Source organism: Megalobrama amblycephala, linkage group LG6, assembly GCF_018812025.1.
Source record: "Megalobrama amblycephala isolate DHTTF-2021 linkage group LG6, ASM1881202v1, whole genome shotgun sequence".
NCBI classification, from domain to species: Eukaryota; Metazoa; Chordata; class Actinopteri; order Cypriniformes; family Xenocyprididae; genus Megalobrama; species Megalobrama amblycephala.
This window is the reverse complement of record NC_063049.1, coordinates 19,611,544-19,632,059: the sequence shown is the minus strand read 5'-3', so window position 1 is coordinate 19,632,059 and position 20,516 is coordinate 19,611,544. Positions and strand designations below refer to the sequence as shown.

The following is a 20,516-nucleotide window of genomic DNA, read 5'->3' as shown; positions in this document are numbered from 1 at the left end:
AGCCTATATTGCGCATCTTATGATGCATCTTACTCATGCTCTTCACTTTTCATAATCAAATAGATGAATTTAAAACATAACATAGGACTATTTCAACATAAATATGAAACTACGTTTTCTTTAATGGCTAACACGTAGCCTATAGTGGGCTACAGTACAGAGAAATTTCACGTGTGAATTACCAATTCAAATGTGAACAAAAATAAAAGCAATTAAATGTGTTATTATAATTAAAAGGTGAAAATTAAAATGACGGGTAATAATAGATTATGACGGATTTTTTACGAACCTGTCCGTCAAAATGACGGCCAAAGTTAAAGTCTAATGCAACCTCTGGTGTTACGGCACACATCATCAAATCTTCTTCCTGAAGCACTTTTGAATTTATTTCCTTAGCATATTAGGTCATATTGTTGATTGTTATGGCCATTATTTGAACAATGCAAATAATAATAAAAGAGTTTTTGAACTTTAATGTCACTAATGCTGATTATTCATTGATTCATTTGAATTGAAATATTCAATACTTTCACAGCAAAAATTATGTATGCGATTAATTTAGATTAATTAATCACAGAGTATGTAATTCATTAGATTAACATTTTTAATCGATTGACAGCCCTAGTAATAATATTTCACATGATTAATTTTTCACTGTATTTTTTTAATCAAATGCAGACTAGGTGAGATTTCTTTTCTTAAAAACATTTAAAAAATCGTACCGACCCCAAACTTTTGAATAGTAGTGTATATTTATATGTAATTGTGTATTCAAATTTTCTTATGGTTGTTATACCATCAAACCAATTTTGTTTTTGTTTCACCCTACAATACATGTGTACCATTGGCACTGTCAGATATGCCTTTGAACTGTCCTTTGCATCAATATGCATGAACGCAATTCCAATTGTTTGTGTGTACCCAACAGGACTGTGGGAATGCAGGGTGTCAGGAGATTAAGTGTTGGGTCGGCCGTCTGGAGAAAGGCCAGAGTGCTATTCTATTTATTTACTACAGACTCGCCGTGAACACGTTTCTCAAGGTAAAAACATCCTTCATTTGACTGAAAAATTCCTATTCCTTCCCCCACTGCAAAGCCTTTATGATCTAAAACATCCTGTTTTCATTACCCAAATGCTAATATATTAAAACACAGTGGTGGTTTTCTTTCCTTTTAGGCTGAAAGTCAAAACAAATCATACAATGTTCGATCCTCAGCCTCCTTCACTGTCATAGAGACGCCATATAAAAATATGCCTTCTGAGCTCCCAGCCAGCACAACGTCGGTAAGTTCCTATCACATTTGTGCACTAAATGTATGGTGTTTGTTACTGACTGCACTGATCATGACTGAAGGTTGTGTGATGTCAGTGGGACATCAGTGTCATTATCTTGCGTCTCTGTCCTGCAGGCTTCTCTGAAGGTGATCTGGAATTCAGAGACCCCTCCGCCTGTCCCAGGATGGGTAGTGGCTCTGGCTGTCCTGGCTGGACTGCTGCTGCTGGCTCTGCTCATCTTTGTCATGTATAAGGTAAACAACTATAAACTTTAGTTAAATAACTTAGACTAATTGATTGATGGCTATCTCGTCACAATCACAACAATCTCTGTGGGGATGACAAACAAATATACACTACTATACATCTTAAAAAAATAAAAAAATAAAAATAATTATACCTATCCTTTCACTTCCTTTCTATTGTAGCTTATGATACTCTGAGCACTGCCGATAACTTTTATTGTGAGCACTTCTTGTCTATTTGCCTCGTCTTGACGACTCGCTTGTTGTATTCCTCACTTGTAAGTTGCTTTGGATAAAAGCGTCTGCCAAATGAATAAATGTAAATGTAAATGTACCGGTCAATAGTTTTTGAACGGTAAGATTTTTTAAAAATGTTTTTAAAGGAAGTCTCTTCTGCTCACCAAGGCTTCATTTATTTGATCCAAAATACAGCAAAAACAGTAATAATGTGAAATATTTTTACAATTAAAAAAAAACTGCTTTGCCATCATAGAAATAAATTGCATTTTAAAATATTTTCAAATAGAAAACATTTATTTTAAATTGTAAAATTATTTCACAATATTACTGTTATTGCTGTATTTTGGATCAAATAAATGAAGCCTTGGTGAGCAGAAGAGACTTCTTTTAAAATATTTTCAAAAACTTTTTACCGGTAGTGTAGATGTCAGAAGTAGTAGCGGTTCAAAGTCCTCACCCTAATCAATAAAATGCAATTTAAATATATTTTTTTTTTATTTAAAAAACCTCCCAAAAAAAAACAGAAATTGATACATACATATAGAAGTAGATATATAGATGGATAGATTATAATAAATATATTTTAATTTATTTTATAATAGTTTATTTAGCTCCTGCAATTCTGTAACCTATGCAAAAAAAAATTATTAAATATTTTTATTTTTATAAAATTAAATATATATTAATCTATTTTATAACTATTAATCAATTTATTTAGCCCATAGTGATTGAGAGCTTAACTTAGGCTAATTGTTACTTGCAATTATGTGACCTATTCAATAGGTTTATATATATATATATATATATATATATATATATATATATATATATATATATATATATATATATATATATATATATATATATATATATATATATATAAAACAGTTAGTTCCTGTCCTTTATTCTGATTGGTCAATAGCTGTGTTTTATTTACGATAAAACACAACTATGACCACTTCACCCAACAGTTCTGTGTATCACTACACAACACCCTTAGCAACCACTCTTAGCAATGTAAACTGTATGTTCTCAATTGATATTGTTCATTGAAGCTTACTGTATTATGTAGAAGAGTATTGAGAGAAAGAGATCGAGTGAGAGACTTTATTACTTGCATTCAGATTTAGCATTTTCCTTCAGGTCAGTCCTATGTTCATAATAAAAAAATCTGTTTAATTGTCCGATATATTATCCTGTCCTTTTAACAGTTAAGGGGTTTTCCCATGACTGACAGTGCTAGTCAAAACATTTCTCAGTTGCGTCTTGTTCTGTTTTCAAAACAATTCAGTCTTTTCAATATGAAAGTCTTCGCTACTGACTGACACACTCATAAAGACAGTCTTTGCCGCCATCTAATGGCATGAAAATGTAACTTCTATTGCTGTTCACGGTCAGGGACCATTTTTTCTGGTGGAAGGAAGGCTTTAGTGAAAGTTTACTTCATGAAAGTTGCATTGATGCATATTTTTGGCTTTAATATTTGTATTGTGTGGTAAGTGTTTTATTAAAGCAATAAGGTACTCGAGACTAGTGCTGTATCGTGAATAAGTCGCAGCTGAAGGGATTGCAGGCACTCTGCATTGCATCATGCACACATACATTTAATGTTTAAAGTTTGATCAGAGGTATTTGTATCAATGCTGAAAGTTTTGGTAGTTTTGAACCCTGCATACAGATATCAGTGAACAGATAGTGGATGTTTGCTTGGGATGTCTCATCTTGATTTCTCTCCACCTCAGCTGGGCTTCTTTAAACGCGTACGGCCGCCACATGACGATAGTATTGAGAAAGAGCAGCTTCAGCCTCAGGAGAACGGAGACACAAACACAGAAGCCTGAGATCTTCACCAGTCTCTCACAGTGCTAACACAATAATGCCATTCACAGGAGTGTGCCTGATCCACAACAACTCTTTCATCTTTATCAGAAGGTCAGCATTTAAATGCACACATCAGAGTGTTCATCCAGACTGCCCAGATGAGTGAGATGACTGTTGTCATTTGAATGGTACACAACCATGATGTTCTGGTAATAAGATTAAAGCCCTGTGCCAGTCCCTTTCCCCTGTGCTCCAACCCTCTTTTAACCGCACTGAGTCTTAAAACAAGATTTGATTTTCAGTTGGGCATAAAGATTAACCATTTAAATTGTAATACAATTCAAATTGTTTACAAGTAACAGTAATAAAGGTAATGAACCTTAAATAACATAAAATGAGATCATGATTTTTACATTTTTATTTTGAGGAAAGACATGACGTAGTTTGGTGCATCATTAGATTGCTACTTCTGCTTCTTCTGTTAGATAAAACATTTATGTTACATTGTTTAGTGGTGCTCAGTTTCTGCTGTTTGGGGGCTTTTCTGCAATACGTTTGGTTCTTATCTGTTTTCTTACAGCTGTTTCAACTGTTGGGATTTGGACTCTGATTTCTTATTTGGGCATAAGGTGTATTATTTTGAGAAAATATTCTTGTTTATCTACTGTAAACACATTTTAGAGCAGGGTTACATTTGTGCATTTAGAGCATTTGGTTGAATTTGTATTATAAAAATAATCAACATCTTTGCACAAATGAGCAATAAAATAGTAGCATTTTTGTATTTTGAAAACTACCGCTTATGAACGGAGCACCTTTGTAATGTATTAATTCACCTTTTAGTTTTAAGATTCAGAAGTATTTTTTTATAGATTAAACTTTTTTTAAAGGTACATGTTTGATTAGAATAGAAATAAAAATGCATTTAGTGTGATGCACCCCCAAGTAATATTAATTGATCAGAATGAAACCGTTTGATGGTACAGGGAAAAAACTAAATTAAAAAATTTGGAAAATTGAGGCCTTTTGAATTTTATATATTAAAGGTTGCTGTTCATAGTTTTTGGTCTTAATTTTTGAAAACAACCCATAACACTGAAAACACCTGGATTTCTTATGTTGCTGTATTATAGTAATGCTGCTGCCCATATGAATTTACCCATATTGGGTTGCCGATTTGTATACTTCAATCAAAATTATGCATTTTAAAAGGATCCAGATTATATTCTCTTTTGTTTGTAAAGTTTGTAAAAATAATAATAGAACATGATCATAGCAACAAAAATATGTATTTTTGCGAATCTACCATGTTTAAAAAGATAGATTACTGACTCTTGACTTTATTTTTGACTTTTCTTTTTTCCCCTTGATTTTGTTCAGCAGTATGTCGTTAATGCTTCTGTAATTCAAATAAACACATATACTGATGTAGTTGGATTTTTGTTTTTGTCTTATTTATGAATAACTGTTGCTCATACTTAGCCCTTGACATGAATGTAGTACCTATTTTTTTAGTGTGTAAAGTTCTTGTTATCGTAACACCATTTTTTTTAATCTACCGTGATGAACTTTATTTCACAGGATTTCTGTAACTGTTAACACTTACCTGGCTGATGAATAACCTACTGCAGACTTTAAATTCAAGAATAATCATCTTTAAAATCTAAATGCTTCTATAGCGTTTGTCCTCATGTACTCAAAGCAAAACAGTTGTAAAAAAGTTGAAAAAATGAAGAAATGTAAAATTGACTCTGGATTTTAGTATTTATTGTAAAAAAATGTTGCATTGTACTTGATGTCGCAACTCATTGTACATCTGTCAGTAAGAAGCTGAGATCACTTCCCGGTTCATACTCCGTGGTTTGCTTCCCTCTGAGAAAGAAAACAATCATTTTACTTGCTGTGCCCATTTTGTTAAGTTTCATGTGCATGAGCAGGAGTCTCTACATTACCTCTGGAATAGTCGTGCTTTGGTGGACCCAAGTAAGGTGGCTTTGTTTCCCTCCACTAAGAGCATTGAGCCTTCCCGAAGACCCTGCCATCAACAGCATATGGTGTGTGTTAGTACTGCTAACAACAACTGATATGAGAATACACAAAAGTTGGGGGTCATTTTTTTTTATTTTTGTGAATTCAATTCTTTTTTTTTTTTTTTTTAATTGGTCAAAAGTGACAGAAAAGACATTTATAATGTTACAAAATATTTCTATTTAAAAATAAGTTCTTTTGAACTTTTTATTCATTAAAGAATCCTGAAAAAAAATGTACCATGGTTTCCACAAAAATATTAAGCAGCATAAGCAGCACAACTGTTTTCAACAGCAGCAAATCAGCATCATCATGTGAACATGTGACACTGAAGATTGGAGTAATGATGCTGAAAATTCAGCTTTGACATCACAGGAATAAATTACATTTAAAAAATATTCAAATAGAAAACGGTTATTTTAAATTGCAATAATATTTCACAATATTACTGCATTTTAAAAATGCAGCCTTGGTAAGCATAGAAATAAAAACTCTAACCGACCCCAAACTTTTGAACAGTAGTGCATGTTAACTTGACATACCAGCACACATGGTGTGTCCGACTCCTCGTGGTACTGGATGATTCTCTGTTCACGTGTTTCCTGTAAAATGCTCAGTCAAATCTACATTCATGAAGCCTAAAAGATCTACCTTAAAAGTTTGGTTTATTATATTTTATATATTCATATTATATTTATTATAGATATTGTTTTATCTTGTGGCAATCAATTTCAGCACAATACAGCATGCTTTTTGGATTTTTATAAGAAAAAAAAGGTCATTGCTTATCAAGTATCTATAGCATCTGTACGTACCCCCATATGTCTGCTGTTGGGATCAGGATCCAGATAGTGAGGGTTAATATTGAAGGGCACTAAACCAATGGCAGCAAAAGTGGGTGGATAGACGATGGGCATGTCATTGGTGGTGTTGATGCTGATGGTGGAGACGTTGGTGCCTGCACTTGATCCCATGTAAGGTATTCCATCCTGTGAGATCAAAACCACACCATTACTGTTACAGGTTATTGCAGTATATTTCAGATTGTGATTAAACAAGACACTAATTCACCTGTAAAACTCTCTTCCTAATCTCAGTTACCAGCTTGTTGTCATAGAGAGCTTTCAGCAGGCGGAATGTGTTACCGCCACCTAATGGACACAAAAACAGCCATTATGTATTGAAAATCTGCAAGTTTAAAGCTTTAGGATTTTGAAAAATGTTGATTAAAAAAAAAAAAGGTTTTGCACACAATTTATGGTTCACTGATTAAATGTAAGCAAATTAGTGACATTGATCATGCAGGTCTTTAAAGAAATCATAAGGGGACACATCTATCTATCTATATATAATTACTTTTGTATCATATTTAGACATTTAAGTATATTAGTTTATCTATTTATTTTAAATACTTCATACCAATGAATATTCCTTCAGCTTTCCTAACAGCATCCACAGGGTCTGGTGTCTCATGGACACTGTCCACTTCATAGCCTGAAAACAGAAAAGAAGAGAAGAAGGGCAATGTGGCAGTGACTGTCTGTGTGCTCAGCATACTTGTGTTCAAATCAATAAATACACAAACCCAATGTCTTGAACTTGTCTCGGGCAGTCTTGGTATATGCATCTCGATCATGCAGTGCATACGGGACAAACAGGATCCTCTTTACATCCCTGTTGAACAGTTATTCACATTGTTATTAACGGGGTTCAATGTAGGGCAGATTCATTTGATTCCAACAACTCCTCATACTAACAAGTTTAAAAATGCCATAGCTGGTGTTTATGCCCAGAGAATGAGCTTGTACTTTGCACTTATCCAGTAACAAGCCTGCATACAGATATAAAATCAGGAAGCTACATCAGAATATTAATATAAAGGGCTTTATGAATGTATTGCAACAATATTCTTAGGACTGTAGCATTCCTAAATTTTTATTTCTGCATTCCTGGTTAAGTTGCAAGCAACTTACTTTCCAAAAAAGTCTTGGATGTTCTGCTGACAGTGCTGAAGATATCCTCCTCCATGAAGTGTAGAGTTAGATACCAGCAGAAGTCTTCTCGTCATGATCTTCCTCAAATGTGCTGCTCCCTAAGATTTGTGGAAGTTGATCAGAGGACAGACAGCTCAGCAGTCAGCACGTGACCAGCGCTTTTTTCTGCTTACACCACATATTCTCAGATAAGTGTGGTCGTAATCTTCAATACTGTACCTTTGGTCAGAAAGTATATCACTCTGATTATTCCACAGATGATAAACATTCACTGGAACAAGCCTTGATAAGAAACGTTATACTGGAATCATGTGATTAAAGTAAAACATTACAAAATCACTTTAAAGCAAAGGCAGATCAGAAACTAAAGAAATTTGACTGATTACAACCGTTTAAAACACATGAAACCTATGGGGTTTTTTATGTTTAATCTTTTTATTTTTATTTATTTTTTGTAGTTACTCAGCATTGTTTTCAAAATAAAAGCCCGTTAGCTGCCCTTAGACTATAAAGAGCGAGCCAATGAACAGTTTTTATTAGAATATTTATATATCTTTTTATATCTAAAGGCCTATATTAATAATTATATTAAAATTATGGCCTCTGTTCATTTAGATGAAAACGTAATATTTTATTTTTGCTACTTCTCAAATGTCTATGTATAGATTAGTCTGAAAATAAACCCTTTAAGTAATTATTGTGTAAGTCCCTTGTGTAATTTCCACCATAACAAACATTCTTAACATTTAATTAAGTTTTATCAAACTTGGTTATCGAAAAGACAGTGTCTTGTTGAAGAGCTTGAGAATAAATATGATACGTCAATATAATTTCTGAACAAAATAATTTTGTCAAATTTTGGAAACGTGTAGGATGTGTAAAACGCTAGCTATGCAGTAAACATTAGCAAGGAGTCTGATTTAATAATCTATTTTGAAAATGTTTTGAAAAAGTTTTCTCTCTCTCTTTAAAAGTCAATACTTTTATTTTGTCGAGTATCCAACAGTGTTGCCAAATCCGCGGTTTTAAGTTGTTGCCGCGGGTAAAAATGTTGAAATGGTTGATTTCCACCTCCATAAGTACGATTTCGGCGCTCCAACACCTCCAAGTGTACAAATTAAGAGGAGAATTCGGTCGTCTGATGGAGAAAAGCGCACTGGGCTATTTTTGGGATATTTTTGACTGGCAAATTGGACTACGTTTGTTGCACAGACCTGGCAACCCTGTTGAAGTATCACGAGTGTGTGGGTTGAGTCGGTCCAGTCTCACAGAACTGATTGCAGATATGACTGCAAAGAATGCACTGAAATTAAAGGACGAGGAAATAATGAAAGTCCCATTTGGTAAAGGTGAGGCCAAATCATTGATTAAAACAAAAGTGAGAGAAGCATGGCAGAAAAAGTGGGACAGAGATAACAACGGACGACATTATTATAATATTCAGAAATCGATTAATGTCACGATGTTTAAAGGGAAATTCAGAAGAGAAGTGATTTTATTAAGATTAAGACTTGGACATACTGGTTTAAAAGCAACCCTGTTTTTAATGGGAAAATGCATATCAGATAATTGTGATGACTGTAATGTTACAGAAAATGTGGAGCATAACATTATGAGGTGCAAAAAATATAATGCAGAAAAGAAGATCTTGGGGGCAGATGAGAAAATCTGGGAATGTAGTAAAGCTCTATTTAATTTTCTTAAAGATACAAGGTTAGAGCACAGTATATAGGATAACACACACACACACACACACACACACACACAGACACACACACACACATATATATATATATATATATATATATATATATATATATATATATATATATATATATATATATATATATATATATATATAAATTCTTGCTCTCAAAGTACATGAAGCCTTGAAGTTGTACACTCCGGTACAGTAGGTGGCGGTATGCACCTGTCAACAACAAGTTGGTTGCGACCCGCCAATAAACTCAGAGAGAGAGAGTCTCACAGAAACGGCAATCACTTCTAACTTCACAGACTTTACCCTGGTTAGCTGAACATAACTGAGCAAACTGAAATGGATGACACTAGTCTAAATAGTTTAATCCTGAAACTACACGATATCCAAGCCGTCAAGTTCGGGACTTTTAAGCTTAAAAGTGGACTCACTTCTCCAGTATATTTTGATCTTAGAGTAATAGTGTCTCATCCAGCGTTGATGAACGAGGTAAACACGTGCTCATTTTGAGTAATGATATGTATTTTCCTACCAAAAATATTTTAGAAAAAAACAAGTCCTTTCAAACCCTTTTTTAATTGGATGTCATTGCTGATCATATGTTAATATCAGATGTTAATCGTATTTGTTTGTGATCAGGTGGCAAACCTTCTTCATAAGCGTGCTGAGGATGCAGGAGTTGAGTTTGATAGTGTGTGTGGTGTCCCTTACACTGCTCTTCCTCTGGCCACAGTCATCTGCTCTACCAAACAATACCCCATGCTTATTCGACGAAAGGAGGCCAAGGACTATGGTATAATAAGTAATCTATTTATTATATTGAACTATCTCTCCCCCAAAACTGTTTAGACACTGAAGACACTTGAAAAATGTGTTGGGTAGCACCATATCAAACCAAGCACCATTTATTAAAAAAAAAAAAAAAAATTAAAGGAGTACAAACATAAAATAACCCTTAAATATGTTCGTTAGGTTTCAGGGCTCGACAATAAGGACTGCCCGAATGCTCGGGACAGTAGACGGAACGGTCACTTGCCCAATCGCCAGTGCTGTAGGGTGTGCGTTATATATCGTCTGTGATAAAGTAATTGTTGATTTAACGATCTAATATTATCGAGTATGTCCCTTACTTAAAAAAAAAAAAAAACGAACAAAAAAAAAAAACACACCCATAGATGCATGCACTATGTGACCTAGTCTGGTAGGTTAGACTAGTGCGCGTGCATATTTAGAGTGTACGCATTCACTGCGCGATTTAGTCTATTAAAATGCCTTTATAATGCCCTAAGAATTCAAGATAAGGGGCAAAAATGTGTATATTTCATATTTATAAAATTTAATATAGTTAACCAATATTACACAAAGAGCGCCGTTTTTCTCCAAATATTAGCATGATTACAAAAGTGATATTGATTTTATTCAGCGTACAGTTTAATGAACAATAACTTAATATCAAGTGACTTTTAGACACCAAATCGCCTGTTTCGCGGTATTTCGCCAACGAAAATAGTTCCAAAGTCCACAGAATAGTTTTGCGTCTCTGAGCAACACTTCCTGAATGAATCATCCGCTTGAATGAATCGGTTGAATCTCAATGATTCGCTCATTAACAGTGATTCGCTGCCACCTACTGGCGTGTTTAATTTCACATTTAAAGTGTCTTCATTTTTTTTAATAATTTCAAATAACAGTATTTAACGTTTAATATTTTCAACATTAAAAACATTTTTATTCATCTGTAACTGCTCTTGACTGATTAACTTTAATAAAGTTGAATCTATTCTATAGTTATACATTATATTACAATTTCTGTACCAGAAAATCTCCTGTTTGAACCTACATGGAAAAACTTGAAAAGCACCATTTATTTTATTTATATGTTTGTTCTGTTGTATTTATTTGTGCTATTACTAGTAATTTGATTATTTGTTACTATTTTATTATTTACTGTTTATTTGTCTAACAATATTTAAAATATAAGTTAATCTAGTAGCTTTTGGTGTCATAACCCTATTTATTGAGGTTAAATGTAACAAAGACAACAAAAACAATAACTATGCTTATTTTATAGGCCCATTTTCTTGTCTTTTACTTTTATTAATTTTTTGTTGTGGGGCCACTGAAAATTTTGGCAGGGCAAGTAAAAATTTGAACCACTGGCCCAAGCGGGCCAGTAGAAAAAATCCTTAGCGTTGAGCCCTGGGTTTTAAGTATAAAGCAGTAGATTTGATGTTCACAACATGAACTTGTAGAAATACAATGTAAGTTGCTTTGGATAAAAGCATCTGCCAAATGCATGAATGTAAAATTAATACAGAATTGATTTTAGACTTTCTGGTTGACAACGTGGAATGCTATGTGGTTAAATTGTGCCTTTAGTGTCCAAATAGTTCTTGAGTTGTGGTCTCTATTATTCAAAAAATAATTTTTACAAATAGTGTATTTATATATTTCATGGTGATGGTACGATTTGCAGTGTCAATCTGTATTAAAATAGTTTACTAAAATTCATAAAAAAATGACAAATCTTTTTAAAAAAATCAATAACTGAAATAAACAATGTTTATATATATATATATATAAAATGTGTGTGTGTGTGTAATGTTATAAACTGAAATAAAACATTAAAAATTGTTTTATTTCGACTTGTTGCAAAGGCAGCACATCTTCATTTTCATTTAGATTAAATTGTTGTACTAAAATATAAAATATAATAAGCTGTATATTTGTTGTTGTTTACAATTAGTTTTTAGCACCTTATGGTGCTCGTTATCTTGATGTTTGGACTGTCTATGTATGTTGTGACAATTTGAATGTTGCACCATGGGGTCTTGCACCATGAAATGGCATTTCACCCCATCTGTGTATAGAGTTTATGCACTGACGTCACTTTCCTGCTGGAACACACTCCTTCAGCCGGACTGAGTGGCAAAAGAGCTGCTGCATGACTGGATTTAATAGGGGAAACTGCAAAAACACAAGTAAAACAAACGATTATCAGTTTAACCTAAAGGTTGGATGTGATATAGTGTTCCTTACAACTTATCAAAGATCCAGTAAACAATGGATACTGACATGCAGCAAGGAATCGTGTTTCCTGACATTTATATGTGCCTGATTTTGACACTGGGGAAATACATAAAGCAAATTTTCCTGTGAACTCTTTATATAAATACAATATAGGTAGGTCTAAATCCAGATCATCACTTATATCAATGTTATATATATCATCATATCATCCAGCACAGTTTTTGTCAGTGTTTATTTAAAAACATCCAATTATGCAGAATATAAGATGGTAAATATTTAATTGATGAGTTGTCAATAAAATATACAGCAATACAATATATAGGGTATGATTTTACCTCAAAATTCAAAATATTGACACGCACTGATAACTGCAAATCCATGTGTGTACTTGAATATTGCTGGTGTGACAATATAGCTCTCTTGAATAGCATTATTTTGTTTATCTTAATGATACTAAAATAACACTGATCTGTATTGATTTGTGTTTTGAAATCCCCCAGGAACAAAACGTCTCATCGAGGGAACCATCCACCCTGGTGACAGATGCCTAATAGTAGAGGATGTAGTGACCAGTGGCAGCAGTGTTCTAGAAACTGCTGAGGTACTTGAGAATGAAGGCCTGAAGATCACAGATGCCGTGGTGTTAATGGACAGAGAGCAGGGAGGCAGTGCCAGGCTAGCTGACCGTGGCATCACTCTACATTCAGTCATTTCTGTCTCCAGACTTCTGGACGTGTTACTTAAAGCTGGCCGAATAGACACAACCACTTTTGAGAATGTTGAGAGATTTATTCAAGAAAATAACACCTACGTATCAGCAAAGAAGAATGGCTGCTCAGCTCCTAAAAAGAGCTGTAAGGAGCTCAGCTATGGGGCTCGTGCTGGGTTGTCAGACACTCACCCTCTTGCTGCCCGCCTGCTAAAGATCATGGAGGACAAGAAGAGCAATCTGTGCGTGTCTGCAGATGTGACTCGTTCTGAGGAGCTGCTGGAGATCGCTGTGACTTTGGGGCCACTGATTTGCGTGTTGAAGACTCATGTGGACATCTTGCAGGACTTCACTTCAGACGTCGCCAGCAATCTGAAAGAGTTGGCTACAAAGCACAACTTCCTGATTTTTGAGGATCGCAAGTTTGCAGACATTGGGAACACAGTCAAGCATCAGTATGAGGGTAGGTGTTTGTTTCACATGGTGGTGGAGCTCTTGGAATTGACTAGTCTTAAAACTTTTACTTAAAGACCTTATGTGCCTGAGAAACAAGCATGCAGCCATCTTTCGAATTTTGTCTGAACTGTTTTGCGGTATAGCTCTGTATATGAATATTTCTATGGCATCGCTGTCGGAGAGTAATTAGCTGGTGTTGTAGAAAGTTACCATGAGCATTGTAATGTCTGAAGCGGATGTCAGTAGACCGGAAAGATTTTAAATCAAGTGGTTTATCCATAAATCTGTAAGATCTTACCTTCATGCTGTGGAAATACAAACCGGAAGAAGGGCTACACAAGGTCTATGGTCTATGGATATCTCCTGCAGACTACACTGCATTCCAAATTATTATGCAATTGACATATCAGTAAGATTTCAGTACAATAAACATTCAGATTTTAGTTTTTCTAAGAAAATGTTTGTTTATTTAACCATGTCTTTTTAGATAACTGGTATCAATCTCAGACAAAATAATTTGCCAGGTCTATGGAAACCCTACTTAGAGGTTGTTCCACATTATTAAGCAAGTCACAGTTCTCATGCAATATGGAGAGGAAGAAAGATCTTTCTGAAGATGAAAAGCATGAAATGGTGCAATGTTGTGCAAAAGGCATGAAAACAGCTAATATTGTGTTAAACTGAATGGAGATTATCGAATTATCATAAGATTTGTGAGTGATTTAGAGCACAGCAGAATTCGGTCAGATAAAGGTTTATTAATGAAAGTTCCTATCAAAAAGATTAATTGTATTAAAAGGGCAGCTATAAAAAAAAGCCAGTGTTGAGCAGCAAACAGGTATTTGAAGCTGCTGGTGTCTCTGGAGTCTTGAGAACCTCACCATGCAGGCTGGCAGTTGTGCGTAAAGATGCATTTTAGACACCGCTAACCAAACCTAACAAAGAGAAACATTTACAGTGGGTGTAGAAATACATTTTCAAACAGTTTTATTGCTGTGGTGTTTTTTTGCAGCATGGGATAGTGCATAGTACAATAGTACAACTATCCTCCTTTTTATACCATAGCTGAAAATGGCCAGTTATGAACTCCGCATATCTTGTAAAAGTCATTTTAATACCCTCCATCTCACTTCCCAGTATTCCAGCCCAAATCATCACCCACCAGCTCCTTGCTGACGTCGCAGTCTTGTTGGAACGTGGTAGCCATTCACCAACCATCCAGAAATCCATCCATTTAGACCATCCATTGTAGTATGGCATTAGTCAGTGAATAAACCTATTTAAAAATGAGTCTTCATGAATTTCCACACCCACTGTAGATGTTTCTCTTTGTGAGGTTTGATTTGGAGTGGCTGAAATGCATCTTTACGCACAACTGCCAGCCAGCATGGAGAGCTTCTTAAGACTCAAGAGGCAACAGCAGCTTCAAATACCTGTTTGCTGCTCAACACTGGCTTTTTTTTTTTTTTTTTATAGCTGCACTTTTAATACAATTAATGTTTATGACAGGGACTTTCCTCAATAAGCCTTTATCTGACCGAGTTCTGCTGTGCTCTAAATCACTCACAAATCTTATGATAATTTGATAATCTCCATTCAGTTTCACACAATATTAGTTGTTTTCATGCCTTTTGCACAACATTGCACCATTTCATGCTTTTCATCTTCAGAAAGATCTTTCTTCCTCTCCATATTGCATGAGAACTGTGACTTGCTTAATAATGTGGAACAACCTCTAAGTAGGGTTTCCATAGATCTGGCAAATTATTTTGTCTGAGATTGATACCAGTTATCTAAAAAGACATGGATAAATAAACAAACAAACATTTTCTTAGAAAAACTAAAATCTGAATGTTTATTGTAAGAAATCTTACTGATTTGTCTCTTGCATAATAATTTGAAACGCAGTGTAAAGTGTTGGAATTCGATGTTTTGATTTTTTTTTTTTTTTTTTTTTTTTTTTCATATGATTAAATTGGATGTTAGACACAGGAATTATCTTTAATTTCTCTATACCAGTGGTCCCTCATTGTCCACAAAAATATTTGAAGGCGGCAAGGCTCCATGAATTTTTCCAGTTGTTTGTGATTTCCTGGATAAGGTTTGGGTCTTAAAAATATTAATTAATGGGCCTTAAAAAGGTTTTAAATCAAATTAGTAAATAAAAAATTAAATTTAAGTTCAGTTAAAATAAATATCTTGGTTTTTAATTTTTTTTTGCTCTACACAATGTGTGTTTGTATTCATATTCTTAAAAGGGCAGTTCACCCAAAAATGAACGTTATATCATCATTTACTCTCACCCTCATGTCGTTCCAAACCTGTATGACATTCTTTCTTCTGTAGAACAATCTTCATGCAGCAGTTCTCCATGCGAGGACATTTTATAGTGTCAGTATCTGGCAAGATAGTCAAGAAAGGTTTAAAAAAATAAACAAATAAATAAATAAAAAGTAGAAAAATTTACCAAAAAATTTAAAAGTAGACATTTATTGTAAGCCATATGTTCAGATTCCTCTTATTGGCCCAGTTTCAAAGACAAGGCTTAGATTAAGCCAGGATTAATCCTTTGTTCAATTAGGACATTTAAATAGCTTTTTAAAACATGCCTTTGAAAAAAAACACTATTGGTGTGCATCATGAGACAAAACAATGGCTCTGACATATACGATATGTCAGTGCAAGTTGCTTTCAGTTAAATCAGCTCAAACATGCATTTTAGTCTGGGGCTAGTTTAAGTCTTGTCTGTGTAATCAGGGGATAGTGTTCCATAGGAAAAATAAAGTCATACCGTTCTGGAATGGCATGAGGGTTATTAAATGACAGAATTTTGTTTTTTGAATGAACAATTTCTCTTAATGTTATTTTAATTTCTGCATATATGTTCTTAATATAAAATATTCTTGGTTTTAAAGGTGGTCTCTATCGGATCTCCTCATGGGCGCACATCATTAATGCCCACGCATTGCCGGGTCCGGGTGTGCTGCAGGGTCTCGGTGCAGTTGGCAAGCCTCTGGGTCACGGCTGTTTGCTCATTGCTCAGATGAGCTCCCAGGGTTCCCTAGCAACAGGGGATTACACTCAAGCAGTGGTACGTCGTCATCTCTCTGTGAATAAATAGATGCGAACACTTCCTCACTTCCAATAATACTTGTTTATTATTTTGTATCAATAATATTCTTTGATTGCTATAAGAGCTTAAAGGGAGAGTTCACCCAAAAATGAAAATTGTCATCATTTACTCACCCTCAAGTTGTTCCAAACCTGTATTAATTGCTTTCTTCCACTGAACACAAAAGAAGATATTTTGAAGAATATGGTTAACCAAACAGTTGATGAGCACCATTGACTTCCATAGTAAGGAAAGATAAATGGGGTTCATCAGCTGTTTTGTTACTGACATTCTTCAAAATATCTACTTTTGTGTTCAGTGGAAGAAAGAAATTCATACAGGTTTGGAACAACTTGAGGGTGAGTAAATGATGACAATTTTCATTTTTGGGTGAACTCTCCCTTTAACTTATTTTTGCTCCATTAAAGGTGCTAAAGAGGATGTTTTGTTTTATACATTTTTGCAATATTACTTGAAACTGTCTTTACTAACTGATAAAAGACTATTTATTAGGTGCACTGAAAGGAATAATATTAATATACATCATCTGTGCATGAGGTAGGGCCTTAAAAACATCGCGTAAACGATTGGCCCTCTGGCTTGTCAATCACTGCCTTGACGTTCCTTGTGAGAGACGAGCACGGCTGCGCGCTCCAGTAACTTTCCACACTCCACAGGCGCCGCATGCAATGTTTTTGTCAGGAGACAGGAGTAACAACTGCAGATTATGAGTTACCTGTGGTGAGTCCGACATAATGAATCCGTTAACACGACACAGCGAATGCCGGGGGTAAACACTCGTGTTCCAATACTCGTGCATGAGTTTTGGGAAAACTCACTAACAGTCTTTGGTTTCTCAGTCGACGAAAAGATCCTCTTTAGCACCTTTAAATGTTTCAATATTGTAAGATCAAGATGATGTCTTTTTTAATTTATAATTTACTTCAAGCCTCTTATTTGAGTTGATTGAATGTCTTTTAGGTCAAGATGGCTGAAGATCATTCTGATTTTGTGTTTGGATTTATAAGTGGATCAAAGATCAGTGACAAGCCTGGTCTGGTTCACATGACTCCAGGAGTCCAAATGCAGACAGGAGGTACATTTTACTACTGTATACACATTACAAAATAAAGGGTTTGTTTAGAGAAAAGTCCCTTTTTTGTCTTTTTCTTTTTTTCACAGAATCTCAGAAATATTGTCTACACCATACTGTCCAGAAGAATATAGTATTTTGTTTTTATTTGCCTGTTTTTTTTCCAATCAAATACCTGTGGTGTTTTTTAATGTAGTTATTATTTATTCTCCAGGGGATGGACTTGGACAGCAGTATTCAAGTCCTGAAGATGTGATCTGCACTAAAGGCTCTGATATCATCATTGTGGGACGAGGTATTCTTGCCAGCCCAGATCGGCTCAGAGCTGCAGAAGAATACAGAACGGCAGGCTGGGAGTCATATCTGAAAAGACTCTCACAGGCCAGCTAACGAAACCCCTCAGGAAAGAGAAAGAAAAATTTGGGGCCAGTCAAATCACGTCTGGTCTTTATAACTCAATCATTCCATCCACATTTATACTAACTGATTCAGATTACTGCCTCCTTGTTTTGTACACTTAGTAATAAAAGTGTTGTTTAAACAAGTCATTCAAATCTCATCTTTTAATAATTGTAATAATTTAATGCAACATTGAACAGGGAAGCTTTGATTATATTTTAAAATGTAATGTATTCCTGTGATGGCAAAGCTGAATTTTCAGTATCATTACTCCAGTCTTTAGTGTCACATGACCCTTCAGAAATCATTGTTATTAATTATCAGAAACTTCTATTATCAATGCTGAAAACAGTTGTGGTGCTAAATAGTTTTGTAAAAGATGTTATTTTTCTGGATTCTTTGATGAATAGAAAGCATTTATTTGATATAGAAATCTTTTGTAACATTACAAATGTTTTACAGTCACTTTTTACCAATTTAATGCATCCTTGCTGAATAAAAGTATTAATTTAAAAAAAAAAAAAAGATGAAAAAATACTGACCCCAAATGGCAATGGCAGTGTGCCTATGCAAAAATCGACTCTCAAAAATAAACCCCGAGAAATGACAAGTAAAAAGTGTGACAACTTTCCCCCATTTCTCTTCTGTCCTAAAGACAAGGTATTGCCGCCTTTGTCAAAGCTGAAAATGCATCTCGTGTCAAATCCAGCAGGGGGCAGACGGACACCAGCTGTTTTATGATTCATTTTTTTGCCAGTCAAGTGTTTTGATAGCCTAAAAAAGAAAAGGGTTTGCACAGTGATGTTATAATTGAATGACAACCTGTATCATTGAAAATATGGCCTTTAATTTTTTATTTCGATTAGTCATTTCCCTATTCTTTTCATAGATAAATGGGTAGTTACGGTTTAATGTCATTACCAGCAGTGATGCTGTAGGCTACCCCATCTAAAACAATTAGCAAAAACATTTACCTAATTCATGTCATATCTTAATAATCCTAATTTTAGTTTTAAAAACAAAATAAGTATAATATGCTATTTGTATTTATAAAATTAATTTGTCACTTCGAAAGATAGTTTCAGTTAATGAACAGCAAATTGCTACGGTAATTGAAATGATTGAAAAAGAAAAATTGCCTGTACTTTGCATCATAGGCTATGTTTATTTTTAAGGCTTGTTGCTTATCTTCCCATTTCTTGTCGTAAAAATATGGAAATATGTACAAAAAATTTAAATGAACTGAGCAATATTCACAATATTAGCAATGTTATATTATTTAAATCACCATTAAGCATTCACCAGCGCATTTCTTTTAAGTTTAAGAGGTAATCTTTGTAGGTCCTCGCGCCTTGACCTCACGCGCCCATCCGCTCCAGATGTCTCAACGCGTTTTATCTCGACAAAACGCGAGGTTGGTTTGCACAGAGCGACATGATTGACATAATAGAGAGAAGTAATCTACTGTGGACCTCCCATTTGACTCCCTGTGTCAATATTGGATGAGAGGAAAGTGCCGTGTGACAGGTGTCCAGGACAGAGTTGCGCGCGCTGAAGACAGAGAGCAGATCAATGCGTTTACTCTCGTGCACAGTAAACAACTATATAAAGCTAAAGGCCTCCGTGTGCATTATCAGTCTCTACTATAACTCTTCTGATCCGACGAATAACACGGTAAGTTTTGTCTACTCAAGTTTTTGGTAACACTTAGGCTAAAGTAGGCTAGTTTAAAATGTCATGAACTGTATAGGCCATTCATTTTTCATGTAGCCTACACGAACTATTGATCATTATATATTGTTTATAGCCTATTGTTAATGAAAGTTAGGCTATTACTCGAGAAAATCATTGCTCACATGATCTGTTGTTCTTCTTACTGGTTGTCTTCAAGGAAAGAGGACAAATCATCATCAGAAACCGAATGAATGGACGTCAGAATGGATGTTGTGTGCTTTCTGTACTTGTATCACGTTGAGCCACACGCACAATACCTGCAGATGAAATGGTTTTGTTCGTTCGGCTCGCGTTACGCAGATGCAGACACGCGTCAGTAAAACACCAGAGCAGCGGGACGCATCGACTGACATTTTTCACTGCTGTCACAGTCTGTTCAACCAAACTTTACCATTATGAAAAATGAGTAAAACGCGTAAAATGTACTGAGTAACTATAACTAATGATTAGTCTATGAAATAGCTGTCGATATAAGATTACAAATGTCTTATTTTCATGTTATTTTGTTGGATATTTATTTGGTATTTAGACAAAAGGAAAACTGCTTGTTAAGGCCTAATTTTTCCAGTACCACTTGTAGCCTAAACCTTTATTTTCCGTCTTATATGACCATGTGATTGTATTTTAAGAACAATATAAATATAATAATCAGTATTGATAA

At 34.7% G+C, this 20,516-nt stretch overlaps 3 protein-coding genes across 5 annotated transcripts in view; 2 read left to right on the top strand and 1 right to left on the bottom strand.

Annotated features, from left to right (window-relative positions):
* itgav (integrin, alpha V) overlaps positions 1-5,014 on the top strand; it is a 32,221-nt gene extending 27,207 nt beyond the window's left edge. The window contains exons 27-30 of the mRNA XM_048193254.1: positions 929-1,042; positions 1,179-1,286; positions 1,412-1,531; positions 3,505-5,014. Coding sequence (XP_048049211.1) covers positions 929-1,042; positions 1,179-1,286; positions 1,412-1,531; positions 3,505-3,603 — 441 coding nt within the window. The 3' untranslated portion in view covers positions 3,604-5,014. The remainder of the gene's footprint in view (positions 1-928; positions 1,043-1,178; positions 1,287-1,411; positions 1,532-3,504) is intronic.
* Positions 5,015-5,328: 314 nt separating this feature from the next.
* On the bottom strand, positions 5,329-7,984 carry si:dkey-69o16.5 (Alpha-aspartyl dipeptidase-like). Of its 2 annotated transcripts, XM_048193253.1 has the most exons (9): positions 7,825-7,984; positions 7,585-7,703; positions 7,197-7,285; positions 7,031-7,105; positions 6,683-6,762; positions 6,427-6,600; positions 6,154-6,213; positions 5,536-5,618; positions 5,329-5,455 (listed from the first exon to the last, which is right to left on the bottom strand). In XM_048193253.1, the coding sequence occupies exons 2-9, from the start codon at positions 7,677-7,679 to the stop codon at positions 5,389-5,391; spliced, it is 723 nt and encodes a 240-aa protein (XP_048049210.1). In that variant the 5' UTR covers positions 7,680-7,703; positions 7,825-7,984; the 3' UTR covers positions 5,329-5,388. The 2 variants fall into 2 exon arrangements, with proteins under 2 accessions (XP_048049210.1, XP_048049209.1); XM_048193252.1 differs by lacking the exon at positions 7,825-7,984 and having other exon boundaries at positions 7,585-7,753.
* An 827-nt stretch (positions 7,985-8,811) lies between these two features.
* Positions 8,812-18,266, top strand: umps (uridine monophosphate synthetase). Of its 2 annotated transcripts, none has more exons than XM_048193251.1 (6): positions 8,812-8,954; positions 9,962-10,115; positions 12,853-13,524; positions 16,433-16,608; positions 17,611-17,725; positions 17,937-18,266. In XM_048193251.1, exons 2-6 carry the CDS (start codon positions 10,082-10,084, stop codon positions 18,110-18,112), a joined length of 1,173 nt encoding a protein of 390 aa, XP_048049208.1. In that variant the 5' UTR covers positions 8,812-8,954; positions 9,962-10,081; the 3' UTR covers positions 18,113-18,266. The 2 variants fall into 2 exon arrangements, with proteins under 2 accessions (XP_048049208.1, XP_048049207.1); XM_048193250.1 differs by lacking the exon at positions 8,812-8,954 and adding an exon at positions 9,564-9,811.
* The last annotated feature ends 2,250 nt before the right edge of the window (positions 18,267-20,516 follow it).